General features: G+C 44.4%; 1 protein-coding gene across 1 annotated transcript in view; it reads left to right on the top strand.

Annotated features, from left to right (window-relative positions):
* ppm1e (protein phosphatase, Mg2+/Mn2+ dependent, 1E) overlaps positions 1–17,371 on the top strand; it is a 36,643-nt gene extending 19,272 nt beyond the window's left edge. The window contains exons 2-7 of the mRNA XM_041240934.1: positions 8,899–9,017; positions 10,541–10,740; positions 11,201–11,389; positions 12,179–12,322; positions 13,010–13,103; positions 13,350–17,371. Coding sequence (XP_041096868.1) covers positions 8,899–9,017; positions 10,541–10,740; positions 11,201–11,389; positions 12,179–12,322; positions 13,010–13,103; positions 13,350–14,266 — 1,663 coding nt within the window. The 3' untranslated portion in view covers positions 14,267–17,371. The remainder of the gene's footprint in view (positions 1–8,898; positions 9,018–10,540; positions 10,741–11,200; positions 11,390–12,178; positions 12,323–13,009; positions 13,104–13,349) is intronic.
* Positions 17,372–18,360: the final 989 nt, after the last annotated feature.

Here is an 18,360-nt window from a genome sequence, read left to right as displayed (position 1 = left end):
TTTTAGGAATAGGGACACAAGTCCTCATAAAACTGCCTGACCCAGTGCTCTGTTATGCAAACAGGAACGCATAACAGCTGCTACTTGCATATGAATCACGTCAGGTTCTTTTTTCCCCAAATAGTGTTTTTTATACTGATAACATTTTACAAGAGTGTCCTATGGAGGTTATATTTCAACTTGGACTTAGAAGGTAGCTGCCTTTTCTAAACATGTACAATGAATCAATTTTTGAATATCCAGTCGCAGCAGGAGCAGAAGTTGTTATTTTGAAGGCTGGGGGGGGGGGGGGGGGGGGTATTGCTGAGGTATGAAATGCAAATAGAGCATAGCATCATGGTTGCCTTGGCAATGTCCTTGGAGTGCCTCCTACTGCTCTATCAAAAAACCGGATGCACAAGGCCACTCCAAGAAAACTAAATGAAATGGTGTCCTACATACTCATTTAACAGTAGCACACAAATCTCCCACCAAGGAAATAAAGAACAGATTAAAAACATTTCAATATCATGAGGTCACCATGAGCTTGCAAGACGTGAAATAGCATCTCATAAATAAACACTCCTAAGCTATAGCCTTCAGTAGGCACCAGCCCTGCAGGTAGCGATTATCTGCCTCCACAGCATAAGGAATTGGTGTGCCAAGTGTCCTGCAAAACATCAACACATCTGGGCAAGTGATCATGGTTTAATGTGGACCTTTGCTTTATATTGGGTTACAGACTGGATTGCAGATTGCAAGCGAAACCAGTGGCAGGCAGACCGTTTCATATTTGAATGAGATGAGATTGAGTTGTGGTGCAGGTGGCATTATTCAGTGTTGGCACTGAGGATGCCCGTGTTCCAGTTAGTGCTCCAGCACTGTACCCTGTATTATAGCAAACCTCTTTACAGGACACCTTCGGCTGGCGCAGTCTCAAAGTCACAGATAACTGTTGGCGGCTCAAGTAGGTCACTCCTCTGAACAGATGCCTTGTCACATCATTGCAATTTATCACTAGTCTGACACCACGCTGCCGGCATATTGGGTTGCAGCTCACTTATTCATTACCTCCACCTTTCTCTTTCTCCACCTCTTTCTCCATCTCTCTCCACCTCTTTCTCCACCTCACTCTCCATATATCTCTCACTCTTTCTCCATCTCTCTTTCTCCACCTCTTTCTCCACCTCTCCTTCTCCATCTCTTTCTCCATCTTTCTCCACCTCTTTCTCCATCTCTCTCCACCTCTCTTTCTCCACCTCTTTCGCAATCTCTTTCTCCATCTCTCTTTCTCTACCTCTCACTTTCACTCTTTCTCTTTCTGTCTCCCTTGGCCTCTCACTCTTTCTCTCCTCCACCTTTATATATCTGAAATATTTATTTAAGAAAGTAATTCACTTTTACAATGGCTTCATGGTATAAAGTGTTAAATGCACAGGAAAAAAGTCTAGCAAATTACAGTGAAGGTTTGGCAAGCATAGTGAAGAGTGGGGAAGTAGAATACATAATATCAGTACCGAAATAAACTGCATAACATGTACCATCCTGAACATGAATACAGCATGGCTATCTATACACCATATAGGAACGCTTTTATATTAATATTATAATATATTAATTATTAATTATCAGTGTACTGTAAATAATAATGTGGTTGATTGTGATGGCTTTCTGTGATTATACAGGAGTTTAAAGGTCACAAACTTTGATACCAGCAAGACTTTGATAACTGTAAGATCTGATAGTAACCAATTTATGTGAATCGACAGCATTTTCCCCTCTTGTGCAGCCTGGAATATAAGACCAAGAACCTTTGTGCTGGGCTGAGTTTCCAGCACTGACGTTGTGTTCAGTTTTAAACCTCATTTTAATAAGTCGTTTGTTTAGCAAATGGAATTGTTGGCTTTCCTGGCCTGAGCATGTAAAGCAGCACGATCTGGACCCGGCAAGATTCTCAGTGCTAGAAGTTGCTAGATTTCTGTTAGATCTTTAACGCTGAATTTTGCAGATGATCATGCCATCCCTGTGTGCATTTACCATGCTGTACCGTCTCAGAGCCTCATCAGCTTGAGAGATTTACATTTTCCTTTACTTCTATATAATTGAGGATTGAGTGTCATAGATGGTTTCTTTTAAAAAAAAAAAGCTGTGCCTTAATCCCAAGGAAAAGACTGTGAAACAGGCAGGGGCAATGGCAAAATACAGTCTATCAAGACAGTGTAATCCATTCAAATAAAAATGCAAATGTAAAAGGAAAAAAAAAAAGTGTGGTCTCAGGGGGCCCAAGATGATAAAAATAGCTTCTGCTCTGAATAGTAATTAAGGCTGTCCTGTGACAGCTAATTACAAATGAGCTGCGCTGTGATCAGAGCCGCTGGAATGACGCTGCTGCGGGGTCCAGGGTCACGAACATTAAGTAAGTGCAAGGCTTTCTCCACCTGGGTCCCTGCGCTGCAGCCCCCAGTCCCTCATTGACAATGCTGCACCTGTCGCTCCTACCTGAGGTTTGCTGCTTAAGGACTCAGATGGACCACCACCAGCTACGGAAACATTTGGATTTCCTCTCTCAAAGTTTATGCAGATCTTCCCACAGGGAGAATCTAATTAAATATACTCTTTAAATGTCAGGACCCAAGATGCTTTCCATTATTTCTATATTAGCTGCTCGAGATGCAGGGAGGCGGATAAAGCAAGCCCCATTACTGTGCTGGGTTAGGCTGTGCGGAGGGGAAGTGAGGATAGCTCTGAGAAGCCGGTTTGGCTGGGGAAAGCTGGCAGGCTAAGTGGATGATTGTAAATGACCGGGAATCTCCAGATAAGAGGGTTTCCAATGAGGATGCCTCTCTCTACACGGGGGGCAATTTAAAATGCGCAGCATCTTACTCACAGTATGAGCGGTACTGACCAGCGCTAGAATATAGCTGGTCCATTGCAAAGCATTATTGAAGCCGTCACTGCTAGACAGTGCTTCATGTCAGCTTGAGTTACCAAACTCATCGCAGACCTGAAGGCTTTTGAGGTATTCACAATGTATCAGTGTAAAGCTGTTACAATCACAGCAGGGAAGGATGGACTCAACATGAATAAAAACAGTTATATAAAGTTATTAACAGGCGGTAATCATGTGTGTGTGGGTTATATGGACAGCATATTGTGTGCACAGTTCACTTGTACATGTGCTATTGCTGGAACGACCCCAGTTAACAAAGTTACTGTTTCACTGTGTCTAACACGGGGATTATTATTTTTCTGTATTAGATTAATAGAGAGTGCAGGTACCATAAATCCAAAGCAGCCACACAGCGTGGTTCAGCCTTGATGTTTTTATATTACAGATCTATAAGGGTCTTGAGGACAGAGTGGTCTCCACGGCCAGCACTTCATCTTTCAGACTGACTCTTTTCATTTAGGAAAACCAGGGTGTATGTTACTTTGCACTGGAAGCTCACTAAGTCACTTAAAATCCTGGCGAGTCGGGTAGCTGACAGAATTTCAGTTCAAACCACTTTGTATTCGCTCTGCTGCAAATGAAAACGAATGGGACTTGAAAATAAGAAAAGAATGCAGTATTTAATACTCAAACTGTGTGTGTGCCCCAGTATACAGTGACTCACACGCACACACGCGCTCTCAGGCAGTGCTTTATTGAGAGGATCTGTCAATCTGCACCATGTCCCTGCAGTTCAGTGCCACCGTCACCTTACAAAACCTTCCCTGTCCGACCCCAAGAGATAATGCCAACAGCATGCTTTTTAAAACAATCCTGCCAATGCAATGATAACTATTCCTGTTGGATTCATATGAAGCCACCCTTATCAATGCATTCTGATAAGTAATTATTTGCAAGTTGTATTGAAAAGAGTTATAGTTTAACGTTGTCGACGCTACTGTATATAGAACCCCTTTTATAAAACTGCTGGTCTCAAGGAAGCTGTCTGGTAATATCTGACGGATGATCTGGCTGCCTTGAGTGTCCACATGTCAAATAAGGACCACCGAGAGACAGTCCTTTGAGTGATCATTGCACGTGTGCCTCCAGGGGGTTAGATGATAAGAGATAGAAGCATCTGCTTGGGGCAGGTATGTCAGGGTTACTCCTAAACTAAACGGCACCCCCGAGCCACCCACTGCAGCATGTTCTCCCTTATCAGCAGTGTCTTCACTGAGGTATAACTCCTAGTTCTGACGTGCTGAGTGCTGACGTTGTTACTATTTATAACTCTGTCTTTCCTCAGAGTTTTTCTGCTGTGCTACACAGAAGTCATGAAATGGTGGAGTTAGTCATTGCTGGCATTTAATGGAATATTTAAATACTTGAAATATTTATACAAAGCCTTTCAGAATTTTTTTTTTTTTTTATATATATAATGTGTTCATTGAGGCAAACAGTTTAAAAAAGCAACTGTTCTACTGTAATAAGAACATAAGAAAGTTTACAAACGAGAGGCCCTTATTGCTCGTTTGGTTGTTAGTAGCTTATTGATCCCAGAATCTCATCAAGCAGCTTCTTGAAGGATCCCAGGGTGTCGGCTTCAACAACATTACTGGGGAGTTGGTTCCAGACCCTCACAATTCTGTGTGTAAAAAAGTGCCTCCTATTTTCTGTTCTGAATGCCCCTTTGTCTAATCTCCATTTGTGACCTTGTTTATTTTTTCAAGTCGAAAAAGTCCCTTGGGTCGACATTGTCAATACCTTTTTGAATTTTGAATCAGATCGCCGCGTAGTCTTCTTTGTTCAAGACTGAATAGATTCAATTATTTTAGCCTGTCTGCATATGACATGCCTTTAAACCGGGAATAATTCTGGTCGCTCTTCTTTGCACTCTTTCTAGAGCAGCAATATCGTTTTTATAGCGAGGTGACCAGAACTGAACACAATATTCAAGATGAGGTCTTACTAATGCATTGTACAGTTTTAACATTACTTCCCTTGATTTAAAACTTTTCACAATATATCCGAGCATCTTGTTGGCCTTTTTTTTTTTATAGCTTCCCCACATTGTCTAGATGAAGACATTTCTGAGTCAACATAAACTCCTAGGTCGTTTTCATAGATTCCTTCTTGAATTTCAGTATCTTCCATATGATATTTATAATGCACATTTTTATTGCCTGCGTGCGGTGCCTTACACTTTTCTCTATTAAATGTCATTTGCCATGTGTCTGCCCGGTTCTGAATCTTGTCTAGATCATTTTGAATGACCTTTGCTGCTGCAACAGTGTTTGCCACGCCTCATATTTTTGTGTCACCTGCACATTTAACACGTTTGCTTACTATACCAGAATCTAAGTCAGTAATATCTGTCATGGAAACTTACCTCTCATTTCTTGGTTTTTTGAGGTGTGTAGGGGCTAGAGCAGGGCTTCTCAAACCCTGTGGCTGCTGGTTTTCATTCCAACTGAGCTCTCAATTACTTAACCCTTAATTAAACTGATAATTTCCTTAATTAGACATTTTTAATTGTTTTCAGCTCCTAAGCAGTTACAGAGTTCAAGTTACTTATAAAATGTTATAGCTTGAAACCTATTTAGAGCTGAAAATAAGTAGAAAGATCTAATTGAGCCGAAGATCACTTCACAGCAGACACAGGGGGGTCCCCAGGACCGAGTTTAAGAAGCCCAGGGCTAGAGGATAGGAACCGATCTGGCATGGTTGCAATTTTATATTAAGACCATGGCATCTTGGAAGTAATCTGGTCCGTCACTTTCCTTTTTCCTTGTCAAAACAGTGGAATGTGCGACTGCACCAGATCAGCAAGTAACCACTGCAGGAGTGGGTGCTTTGTATTGAGTTTAAAAAATAAAAAAAACTATTTCAGTTCAAAGCAGATGTAAGGGAAGATGGTAATTAGAGGTGTGTTAGCTAGATACACTGAACTGAGTGTTTGACACGCAGGGTATCGATAAGGTAAGCTAGCGCAGCCATGCAGTTTGATGAAGGGAGAGGGGGATCTTGTTGATCGCTGTCAGGAAAGCTCTGCCAGTCCCGAGCTGTGAAATTGTTTCTGGCACAAAACAACTGACTCAGAGGGAGCCGATAACAGCCTCTCAAATCCCCAGCTGACACAGAAATGGCTGATGCTGTCTGCAGACTACCTACGCATTTCCATTCATAGAAATGTGACTCATAGAACTCTCTCTCTCTTTCTCTCTCTCTCTCTCTCATTTACTCACAAGAGCCTCAGTAGCCTGGAGCTCAATAGAACCCTGGCTCGGCCAATGAGAAGCCTCCCTCGTGATGAGTGAAAGAGACCGAGGCTGAGGGAGATCAATACGTAATGCAAAGGAATTAAGTTTACATACAATCGTTTTTTCATCTTTTACAATTAAAACAGAAGCCAGTCATAGGGTCTTATTTTGGGGGTGGTGGTGTAGAAGGTACATTTAACTGTTTAAATAGCTCACAACCTTTGCCCGGGGATAGATGAGGCCCTTCCGGGAGTTTAAAATGGATTCTACAGGCACAGATAATGCCAGGATCATTCTGATCAATTAAATAAAATAATTCAAATTCAGTATTGGAGCCACAGGCTTTCAGTTTGTATTGAAAAAATCCCTTTTGCAAGTTTACCATAGCATAGTAAACTGCAATAAGCATTGGAAAGCCTAGAGAAGTACGGTAAAGTATATTAAAAAGACTTGAAGTAATCTACATGACATCACCTCGCTGTATACAGCTTATATAGGTAGTTTCAGGTACACTTTACACTTCTGGTAAATCTTTTTACTGATATTACAGAACAAGCCACTGAAGTTATGCAAAGGACACCCTGAAAGAACATACCTTTCCTAATTAAACATTTAATGCTATTTACATAAATATAGATCATTATAGAACATTAAAAAATCAAACACAGGAGCTCCCAAGTAGTGCCTCCATTAAAGGCGCTCTGCGTGGAGTGCAGGATGCGTCCTATAGCCTGGAGATCACAAGTTCAAATCCAGGCTATGTCATTGCCATGTGACCCTAGGGGGTGGTGCACAATTGGCCGAGCGCCCACCCAGGTAGAGAGGGCTTAGGTTGGAAGGGCAATCCACCGTGCACCAGCGCCCCCTGTAGCTGATTGGATGCCTTTGGGTCTGCAGTGGAGCCATTCAGATCTGTGTTTTCCTTTGGCACGATAGGTCTGGTGGATCTGCAGTGTGAAAAGTGATGAGTTGGCAGGAACAGGGTTCGGAGGACGTGTGTTTCAGCCTCCGTTCCCCAAGTCGCTGGAGAGGGTTGCAGAGGGGAACCAGGATTAATAACACAGTTGGCGATTCCAAATTGGGAAGAAAACCAGGGTCTCCATCGATGTAATTAAACTGTAGGATCAAGTAGACAAATTAAATGTTTCGACCGTCTGCATTCTACTTTTCATAAACGTTTCTTAGTTATTTTTAGCCTTCAGTTAATTGTGTTTAACATGATTAATGGCTGTAAAATTACAACATGTTATAATGACTAGGGAGTGATCCATTTTGGGCTGGTTAATTTTAGTGTTGCACTAGTTTACCGGCTCTCTTCAAGTATCGTGAATAACTGCCTTGTCACAAACACCCACTCCAAACGACACTTCTAAGGAGGAACTGTTTCTTCGGATTACATGAACCATGATTCATCTCAGCTCCAAAACCAGCAGCTATTGAATTCGAATCAGCTCTGTTTAGAACAGGAAGTGCAGTCAGAGTGCGCTGGTATAACTGCATGTCACAAGAGGATAATCAGATATTGTCTTTAGCACAGTCTTCAGGAACACTGCTGGATAATTCTTGCCCGTGTGTTTTGTCTACTGATGGGCTAATAATGGCTAAACAAATAATAATCTATCACTCAAAACTTGCATTGACATTTGTAACAAGGAGCTACAATATACTGAATGTAAATATGCATGGGTAGTTTAGATATTCTACATGCGCTGGACTTGACTAATGGCACCAAAATTTATACTGTGATTTTTTTTATACTTTTTAGGGGACATGTATGTTCCTCAATGAGTCAAATATTTTTCCTGACGCCTTCATCAGCACATTGTCTACTGTACTTGAAGTTTATGGCAACGGCATGGCAACTTAATTCATACTGAATCCAAGCCTTAGTTTAAGATTTATAATTGTAACCTTGTGTTTCTAAAATATCTGGTTAATACATGGAAAGGGTTAAGTCAGGCACTGCAAACGGAATGAGTATGACCATGTGTGTCATATCTTCATTGACCATGTGTCTTTCTGTCTGTCTGTCTGTCTGTCTGTCTGTCTGCCCACCCGCCTACCCTGCTTGCCTGTCTGTCTGTTTTCTGGCATTTGTAATGTTGTTCTTGCAGGATCCCAGCTCGCAGTGCGCTGTGCGGTGCATTTAGATCATGCTGTCATTGTGCTGTCCTTGCACTAGGCTGCTCTACTTCTCCAGCGCATGTACTTGAGCTGTGCTCCACAAAACCGGCAAGCGCAGAGAGTCTTGGTGCGCCTGCCAGGCACTGCTCCACTTTCTCTGTGCTGTGGATACAGCACCTCCGTGACTAGCTAGACAGAGACCAACGCTAAACCTATGTGCCAGAACAATCTATAAACAAGCATTCTTAAAAAAAACACAGCAGCCAATGAATGCACCACTTAAACAATCAATTACTGCAAAGTTTTTCAACGACCTATCGTTTCCTAAAGTTTTAAATAAGTGAAATAAATTCAAACATCACTGCCTTCACAGTACATAGCAAAATCAAACATTAATAATGGGATTTAAAATTCCATTATTCTTCAGTGCAGACAAGAAGACTGAATCATTCACAATGCTAGAGGCTAACGTTTTGAACACACACAGGTAAAGACTTTGTATAGTATCATTCTGGAATAGTGATTGCACTGTATTTAGAATAATAAAGAATTGTGTGTATGTGAAGCACAGGGCTGTGTAATAAACCTCTCTCTCTGTGTCCACAGTAACTGCCCGTTCTCCCTGGCGGCGGCCCTGGCACGAGCGACCGCGGACGAAATCCTGCAGAATGACCTGGCCGTGCAGCATGCCAGCAAGCAAGCGGACGGCAGCGAGGCCATTGCACGTAAGCCAGCCTCGCCCTCTCAAACAAGTACAGGAGCAAATCAATAAACACATTGCAATTACATGCTAGGGTATCACCAGATGGAAACCAATAATAACATATATATTTAAACAGGTATATATAACAAACTTAAAGAACATCACAATCACAAACATCTGGTAGGCAGAAAGAGACAGAGAGAGAGCGAGGGAGTTCCCTCTGCTCTTGGTAATTTCATTTAAGTCAGCTGCTCCCCATCCAGTGGGAAATTATTATTATTATTTACTCATTTAGCAGATGCTTTTATTCCAAGCGAGACTTACAGAGACTTGGGTGTGAACTATGCATCACAGCTGCTGCTACTGCAGTCACTTACAATAGGACCTTGGTTTTATGTCTCATCTGAAGGACAGAGCACAAGGAGGTTAAGTGACTTGCTCAAAGACACAAACAGTGAGTCAGTAGCTGGGATTGCACCTGGAACCTCCTGGTAACAAGCCTCTTTCTTTAACTACTGGACCACCAAGCCTCCTGTGGGGATAGGTCATCTGAAATGGGGATAGGTCATCTGAAAATAAGCTTGTGGGTTATAAAAACACATACGTTAGCCTGCCAATAGCTTATACATAGTGAGCTAGAGCAACAAGAGTTGCCTAGCAAAGTCAAGTAAAACTAGTAATATATTTGGTCAGAGTGGGGTGTGTCAAGCCCATCCTTAATTACTTCACTTGTGTGCATGGATTCAAGTGCTGGGGTGACTCATCACAAGCTGTGCTCCTCATGTCACACCAGCAGAAGTTTCTCTTTTCTGCCAGTGAGGCAGTGCTGGGTGTGAGATTCAGCACCATGGACAGCGACACCCATGCAGCCCTGCCAATGCTGCTCATTGTGGCACGTGTCTTTATGCTTCTGGGAGGTGCCGGCTTGGCAACAATGGAGAAACCACACAGCAAACAGTGCAACCTCTTTATCCACTGAGCAGGGACAGCCCACACAGTGACATTGTGATCTCTCCCATATTGCCACCAACATGATCTTTGTCATGCTTACCAAAGGAAAATCCACTGAAAAAAACCAAGGGTTATTTCTATGATTTGTTTTGACTGGAGATCAGGCTTTAGTGTATAGTGTTAAGGCAGTTGGAATAATTGTATTGCTGAATGATATTAAATTATTACATTGTTTCTGTTGATTGTGTTGAGGGTCTCACTGTGTTGAGGGTCTCTCTGTGTTGTGTGTTGAGGGTCTCACTGTGTTGTGTGTTGAGGGTCTCGCTGTGTTGAGGGTCTCTCTGTGTTGTGTGTTGAGGGTCTCTCTGTGTTGTGTGTTGAGGGTCTCACTGTGTTGTGTGTTGAGGGTCTCTCTGTGTTGTGTGTTGAGGGTCTCACTGTGTTGTGTGTTGAGGGTCTCGCTGTGTTGAGGGTCTCACTGTGTTGTGTGTTGAGGGTCTCACTGTGTTGTGTGTTGAGGGTCTCACTGTGTTGTGTGTTGAGGGTCTCGCTGTGTTGAGGGTCTCACTGTGTTGTGTGTTGCCCCCTGCACAGAGCTGGACTCAGTGAAGCTTGCCCGGCTGGTGTTTAACAAGCTGTATGAGACTTGCTGCATGTGGCTGAAGGATTTCCCCCGGCGCAGGAGGCCCTTCCCCTACTACGAGACCTCCATCCATGCCATCAAGAACATGCGCAGGAAGATGGAGGACAAGCATATCGTCATCCCCGACTTCAACACGCTCTTCAACCTCCAGGTACAAGCTGGGGCTGGGTGAGCAGCTCTCCCGCTGCCATTCACTGTGGAAATGACTGCAAGCTTGGGGTGCAGGCGGGACCCAGAGGATCACATTCTAGCTGCTAGGCTATTGCTCAGTAATCGTAGGGACTGTCACACTGGCTACAGTCAGGCATAATGAGAGCGTCCCCTCTGGGCTCTGATCCTGAACTGAACACCCGTCTGCCAACTGCGCTGAATTGGTTTTGTGATTTGTCCATCGGGTGCAAGTTCCTTAACTTACCTCAGTTAAATGCTTCAGATATACTCTGCAGTCACTATTGATCATTTATAGAAATACTGCATTGCCAAAACGAAGCATTCCACCTTGGTCACGCCTCCAGCGATGCTGTCCTGTGTCCCTGCTGGTTCTGAATGTGACATGCTCTGTGCGTTTGAGCCGTGTCAATGCAGGCTGTGTTGTCTCTCCCTGCTGGCAGGACCAGGAGGAGCAGGCGTACTTTGCAGTGTTTGATGGCCATGGAGGGGTGGATGCCGCGATCTATGCCTCCAACCACCTCCACATCAACCTGGTGCGGCAGGAGATGTTCCACCAGGACCCCGCCGAGGCCCTGTGCCGCGCCTTCAAGCTCACCGATGAGAAGTTCGTCCAGAAAGCGGCCCGCGAGGTGAGACAGCCCTCCCCCTGCACACACTCTCTTGTATGTCTCACTTTTCATTGATCTCTTTTTTTATTTCCTAAAGGTGCAGGGCCTCATATGGTGCATGTTAACGACTAATTGTTCTCATAGTTAGCCTTCTGAGCTTTACCTGATCACTTCGATGGTTTGACTGTTTTGGGGTATTTTTTGACTCTGTATGTATTGATTGACTGTGTTGATTGGCAGTGGGCTGTGTATTGATTCTCTGTATGTATTGATTGACTGTGTTGATTGGCAGTGGGCTGTGTATTGATTCTCTGTATGTATTGATTGACTGTGTTGATTGGCAGTGGGCTGTGTATTGACTCTCTGTATGTATTGATCTGTATGTATTGATTGACTCTGTGTTGATTGGCAGTGGGCTGTGTATTGATTCTCTGTATGTATTGATTGACTCTGTGTTGATTGGCAGGGCTGTGTTGATTGGCAGTGGGCTGGGCTGTGTATTGATTCTCTGTATGTATTGATTGACTCTGTGTTGATTGGCAGTGGGCTGTGTATTGATTCTCTGTATGTATTGATTGACTGTGTTGATTGGCAGTGGGCTGTGTATTGATTCTCTGTATGTATTGATTGACTCTGTGTTGATTGGCAGTGGGCTGTGTATTGATTCTCTGTATGTATTGATTGACTGTGTTGATTGGCAGTGGGCTGTGTATTGATTCTCTGTATGTATTGATTGACTCTGTGTTGATTGGCAGTGGGCTGTGTATTGACTCTCTGTATGTTTTCATTGACTCTGTGTTGACTGTTCAGAACCTGCGCTGTGGCACGACAGGGGTGGTGACGTTCCTGCGGGGGAACATGCTGCATGTGGCCTGGCTCGGGGACTCCCAAGTCATGCTGGTGAAACGTGGACAGGTTGTGGAGCTGATGAAGCCACACAAACCAGACAGAGAGGTGAGCCCGGACCTGCCCCCCCACACAGATACACAAAGTACTACACACAGATAGATACTACTGCACAATACACTGCATAATAAAATGAGGCAATTGTACAAAGATAAGCCTTTCGTTTGTCTAAGCTTGTTTTAGCTATACTGTAAAAATTATAAATCTACACTGACAAAGGCAGTGCCAGTGTCTGCTTGGCTTGTAAATTTATAGGACTATATGTTACAACAATAAAGATGGATAGCAATGACTAAGTTCAACAAGACACAAAATTTTTATATGTGATCAAAAAGAGGGTCAGCTCTGCTCAGAAGATGAGTTAAGATGGGTTGCAAGGGTTACCCCACTCTGTGTAAGATGTTAAGATGGGTCTCAAGGGTTACTCCACTCTGTGCAAGATGTTAAGATGGGTCTCAAGGGTTACTCCACTCTGTGTAAGATGTTAAGATGGGTCTCAAGGGTTACTCCACTCTGTGTAAGATGTTAAGATGGGTCTCAAGGGTTACTCCACTCTGTGTAAGATGTTAAGATGGGTCTCAAGGGTTACCCCACTCTGTGTAAGATGTTAAGATGGGTCTCAAGGGTTACCCCACTCTGTGTAAGATGTTAAGATGGGTCTCAAGGGTTACCCCACTCTGTGTAAGATTTTAAGATGGGTCTCAAGGGTTACTCCACGCTGTGCCCCTCCTCTAGGATGAGAAGAAGCGGATCGAGGCGCTGGGAGGGTGTGTGATCTGGTTCGGTGCCTGGAGGGTTAACGGAAGCTTGTCTGTATCCAGAGCGATTGGTAAGATGACATTTGAAATAACACTTTATCAGATGATTTAAATCTTTTGGAGGACCTTTTCTCAAATATCGAATTTAAAAAAAAAACATTTAACAAGTCTGTGTTAAGTTACTTTAACACAAGAGATGCCATTTTACTGAATATTTTGCTTTAAAGTTTATGATGATTATGTTATATAGAAATGAAATCCCAGCCTCTCTCTGCTCTGTGTGACAGTGTCTCTCCGTGTCTCTCTCTGTGCTCCAGGTGACCCAGTGCACAAGCCCTACATCTCTGGAGACGCTGACTGCACATCTCTGCCGCTGGATGGCACTGAGGACTACCTACTTCTGGCGTGCGACGGCTTCTTCGACACAGTGAGCCCCGAGGAGGCGATGCACATCGTCTCCGACCACCTGCTGGAGAACAGCGGTGACAGCAGCATGGTGGCTCACAAGCTGGTGGCCTCGGCGCGCGACGCAGGCTCCAGCGACAACATCAGCGTCATCGTGGTGTTTCTGAGAGACCCGGACGCGCCCCTACCCGGGGAGGAAGAGGAGCCAGCGCAGGGGAAGGACTCTTTTGAGGGAGGGGGGGAGCAGGACAGTCAGAACCACGGGGCAGAAAGCGGGGGCAAAGCCTGGCCTCTGCACCAGTGCTCTGCCCCAGCCGACCTGGGTTATGAGGACAGAACGGACTCCTTAACTGACAGAACTAGCCTTGGCCTGGGCCCTGAGCTGGCCCTGATCCAGGACAAGAACCGGCTGCATCTCCCAGCCTCCGGAGCTGGGAACCCCTCGAGATCCGCCCCCTCTGCCCCAGCCCTGCTGCCAGCCTCAGGACCCGGCGCGGCCAGGCGCCCCCCGAGAGAAGAGGGTCTCTCAGCCTACGGACTCCGGGATTCACTGTGGGCCTCCAAACCCCTCCTGCCCTCCTCCAATCAGCGACCCACCCCCTCTGGACACTGGTTCCAAACTGCCACCCTTCTTTCCCAGGAAAGGAGGTCAATGACTCAGCCGCCCCTTTTCTTCCAGGGGCGTCTACGTCGCTGCAGTCGCCGAGGGAAAGAGGTGTCCCCCTCCCTGCCCTGGCGTAGAGCGCCCCGGCACAGGCCCAAACCCTGGAGCTGTCCGACACGCCCTAGCATAGCCATCCTCGACCCGCACCGGTGCTGTAATATATAGAGGACAGCGAGAGAGCTGTGTCCTGTAGTGTTTCACTCAGCTATCATAACGATGCATTACACCCTCAGCGGGACCCTCTGGGGACGCTGTGGCCAATTCCGACACCTCCGAAAATAAACCACTGTGCTGCTGCTGCTGCTGCCGCCAGACACACCCCCTCCAACCCCGCTGCCCACAACGACTATCAAGAGAGAGAGCAGGGAAGCGGGGAGGGGGCAGTAAAAACAATTCCTTGTTTCTCTCTTTCAAAAATCATACAGTGAAACCTTTATTTTTATTGTTTTTCTTCTTTGAAAAAAGCCATGCAGTAGACTTGGCTTAGCTGAAAACTTGATTTGAAGTTTTCATCCTTTTGCTCCCCAAATCTAACTGCGTTTCTCATTTTGAGTTTGTGCTTTAGACATCTGGGTTATAAATCCCTCCCCCATCCTCCCTCACTGTAGGATATCACTGGAACTGAATATCTGAGCTCACACACAAAGGTGGGTTTGGTGGCAGCAATGCAATCAAGGACAACAGATCCAGCTCCTCTACTCCCGCCCCCAGCCCCCTATGGACTTCTGAACTCACTGCAGTCACGCGACTTTCTTCTGCCGCTATAGAGAAGAAGTTACAAACCCAAATCATTCTGATCCTCTCCTGAAGCGAGCAGTGACCCACACCGCCTCATTACAAAAGGACATTATATAACTGGTATATAAATCTATATTTCTATGTGTGTGCGTGTGTGTGTGTGCGTGGGTGTGTGTGTATATGTATATGTATCTAATATTTAAACCGATACTGTATATTAGCAAGAAAACGGCACATTGATCTCACGGAAACATTCTTGAATAGGGTTCACGCAAGTAGATCTCTAGCAGCTGTAGCATTAGGTTCCCCATGTGGGGGTGTACGAGGGATCTGCCTCCTGGAATGGGGCTGTATTTACAAGGCAGGAGTCCTGAACGGGGAGATTTCCAGCTTCAAAAAGTAAAAATGTAAATCCTCTACTACAGTGATAAGTAAAAGCAAAGCGAATAAAGACTTATAACTAAGTTGAACTTATGGATAGCTGGTGCAACCGAGCCCCAAGGCATAAGGGCCGGTGTCAGTACTAAGTGCTTGTTATAGCCTGCAGGGAACCTTCACCCAATCTTTCTTAATGTTGGCCAACATTTTGTATCAGACTCATCTGTATGTATTTATGTAGTGTGAGTAAGTTTTTTGTAGGCTAGCAGTTGAAATGATAAAAACCTGTGCTTATGAACCGTGGCCGTTATAAAAGCTAAGTGTAGTAAAGCATTGTAAGGTAGCACGTACATGTGGTAAAACATGACACAAACATGTTTCAGTATGGTAAACAGCTACCAGGGTACATATTATTGGGGTCTCAGATAAGAGAAGCACAGATCGCTGAATTTTCTCAACCCCCCTCTTGAGATTGTTTAGCCAATCAGAGCTTATCTCTCCTGGACCTCCCCCACACTTGCTACAACTGACTGAAAAAATCTAAACTACCTCCAAGTAGCTGATGTTCTCAGGCACCCGAGAGTAGTTGGTCGATTTCGTCATTCGACCACCACCCACCAGCGTTTGGATCAATAAAAGATCTCTCTGTGTTTAAGGTCATGAAAATCAAACACATACACGTGCACAGAAGTGTACTTCCATCAAAAAAGGAATCCCAAGAAAGAGTCAAACAACAACAGTGATACTTAGATCTGCCACTGTTTAGGTAAACCCTACCCAATCCTAGAGAAGCCTGCACCAGTAGACCCCGCCTCCTCCCTCGTAATTCTACAGTGAGCTCCAATGGGAGCTTGTTGAAGTGTGGACCACCTCTGGTGCTCCTCCCCTTCTTCTCCTGCTGGCAGATTGACCCCTGTCCCCGAGTTCCATAGCCTCTAGTACATATGGTCCACTTGCCACCCCTTGGTTCCATGCACTAGAACATAACAGTGCTTTGTCAAGCACAGTGTTTAATCTTTAATGCTGTTCCTTTTTCATTTTCAAGTCTATGTGCCCATGTATACGGCTGCTTGCTCCTGTAAGCAATAAATAACCTTTGAGCCGCGTGCTGGGAGCGCTTACTCAGTGGGTTTCTTTCTTTTTATGGTAAGAAAATTAATAGGAATGCTCTTTTGAGCTGAAAAACATGTTCTTAACTTATCATCCTGTTCAAGGGTTCCCTGTCCTGAAATCTCATCGCCTTGCGTGGGCATAATCAAAATACCATAAGGGAAAGTGACATGATTTTTTAGTTTTAAATGAGGGTCAAAATTAAATTTTCTTTACACAACAGCAATGAGATTAATTTAGAGTGAAATCCTGCGCTTTTTCCTCATCTCTTGTGGTTTCCAATCACCACAGCATTCTTGGATGGCTCAGGTGTTACATGGTTGAATTTTCGCGAGGTACCCACGATAGCTTTGTCCCTGCAGCTCGGTAATCAAGCAAGGCAGCACTGTGATTGCTCAAGCCTGCTCTTCCTCTAATTACTGTTCTCAGTTCTGGTTATCCTGCCTACAGTATATAAAGCTCCTATCAAGTCTGTGTTATCTGGAGCTTTAGCATTAATCAATACAAAATAAATAACACAATAACCCTTTTAGGTTCCAGTCCTATAAAAGCTGGCTCAATGATAAATAATATCCAAGGGGGAAATTCAACAAGCGGGAACTAACTGTGCTCTAGAAGGAGCTGCCATAACTGCATTATAGCTTAAACAGAGACTCTGTAACTGAGATGGGATTTCATACAAGATCCCACCTGTCCTGCGATTCTAACCACTAGACCACAATGCTCCTTCCCATTCTCGTCATCCTAACCACTGAGCTACTCTACCCCCCAGTGTCTCTGCTGTAACCACTAGGTCACAGCTACCTTCCCTGTCTCTGCTAAAAGCACTAGACCCTATAGCTCTAACTACAAGACCTACACTGCCTCCCAGTCCATCCTGTTTCTCTGCTGTTCTCAAATCAAACCCACTGAGTGAATTCTCTTTTGCCTGCAGGTTAGATTACAAGTAAACGTTGTGTATCTTCGGTGTTCTGCTGGTATATATCTGGTGACTATTATCATGTATAAAAACATGGATTAAAAGTCTCTGATGTTATTTCTTCATTGTTAAGTGTCTGGGTTTGATCTTCTGTTCTTTGAGTCCCTCTTTTGGGCAGGGTGCTTTCAGTGTATTTGTTGTTTCTTCTTAGTGTCTGGCGATCAAAGCCTACGAGCTGAGGGTTTTAAACTTCAGCAGACTAACAACCAAACAGCACTGCTGTCATCCTAGCCCTATCTTGCCAAAGAAACATTCTGGTAAGGTGAGGTTGTGAAGTATAAAGGAACCATTGCTTGGCATTTACAGAAAAGAAAAAAAACATCCAAAAAGCATATTGCCTTAAAAAACAGGGATTTGTTAGTATAAAATTAATAACTATATGGCATGGTCACTGATGGTAAATACAGAAATGTGAAGACTAACTACAGAAACCCAATATTAGGATTTGAAAGAATTTTATAAAGCATTTTCTGGATCACTTAGGATGACTGGTCAAGGTACACACACACAGGTCTAAATTCCACCAGGTAGCAGGACTCCCTCCCCCATGCAGCAGACAGCTGGACAGGAAGGAGAGCAAGGGGATCTGCAGACACAGGAGTCACCCCATCAGCTTAGGGTTTTCAAACAAGATCCTGTATAACATAGCTGATCTTACTGGCAACCGATTCAATATTTACACCCAAGCAGTGCAATGGAATGGACAAGAAGTTGGCTACCCCACCCCTGTTTAATGAAAGGTATGGCTTGGGGACACCCTGGAGCTCCCTGGAGCTAGGATTAGGAGCGCTCTTACTGAGCAACTCCACCATGTAGGGAGGGGGGGGGGTGTAATTAAGTCCAAAACACTTATTTGTACTGTATTGTTGAACACACCTACGCTATAGAGTTAAAGCAAAGGCGCTCTTTATTCATCTTGCTTGGAGAAATTCCTCTGCATGATGGGCATTGAAGAATGCCTGGGCTCTGGGCTCATGTGGATTACGTGGATATTTTCTTGTACAGCATAAGAGGTCCCAGGAGCACACTTAAAGACCGCAACTCTCAGATCAGC

Source organism: Polyodon spathula, unplaced genomic scaffold (assembly GCF_017654505.1).
Source record: "Polyodon spathula isolate WHYD16114869_AA unplaced genomic scaffold, ASM1765450v1 scaffolds_731, whole genome shotgun sequence".
NCBI classification, from domain to species: Eukaryota; Metazoa; Chordata; class Actinopteri; order Acipenseriformes; family Polyodontidae; genus Polyodon; species Polyodon spathula.
The sequence above is the reverse complement of the archived record's forward strand: the minus strand, read 5'-3'. Positions and strand labels throughout refer to the sequence as shown.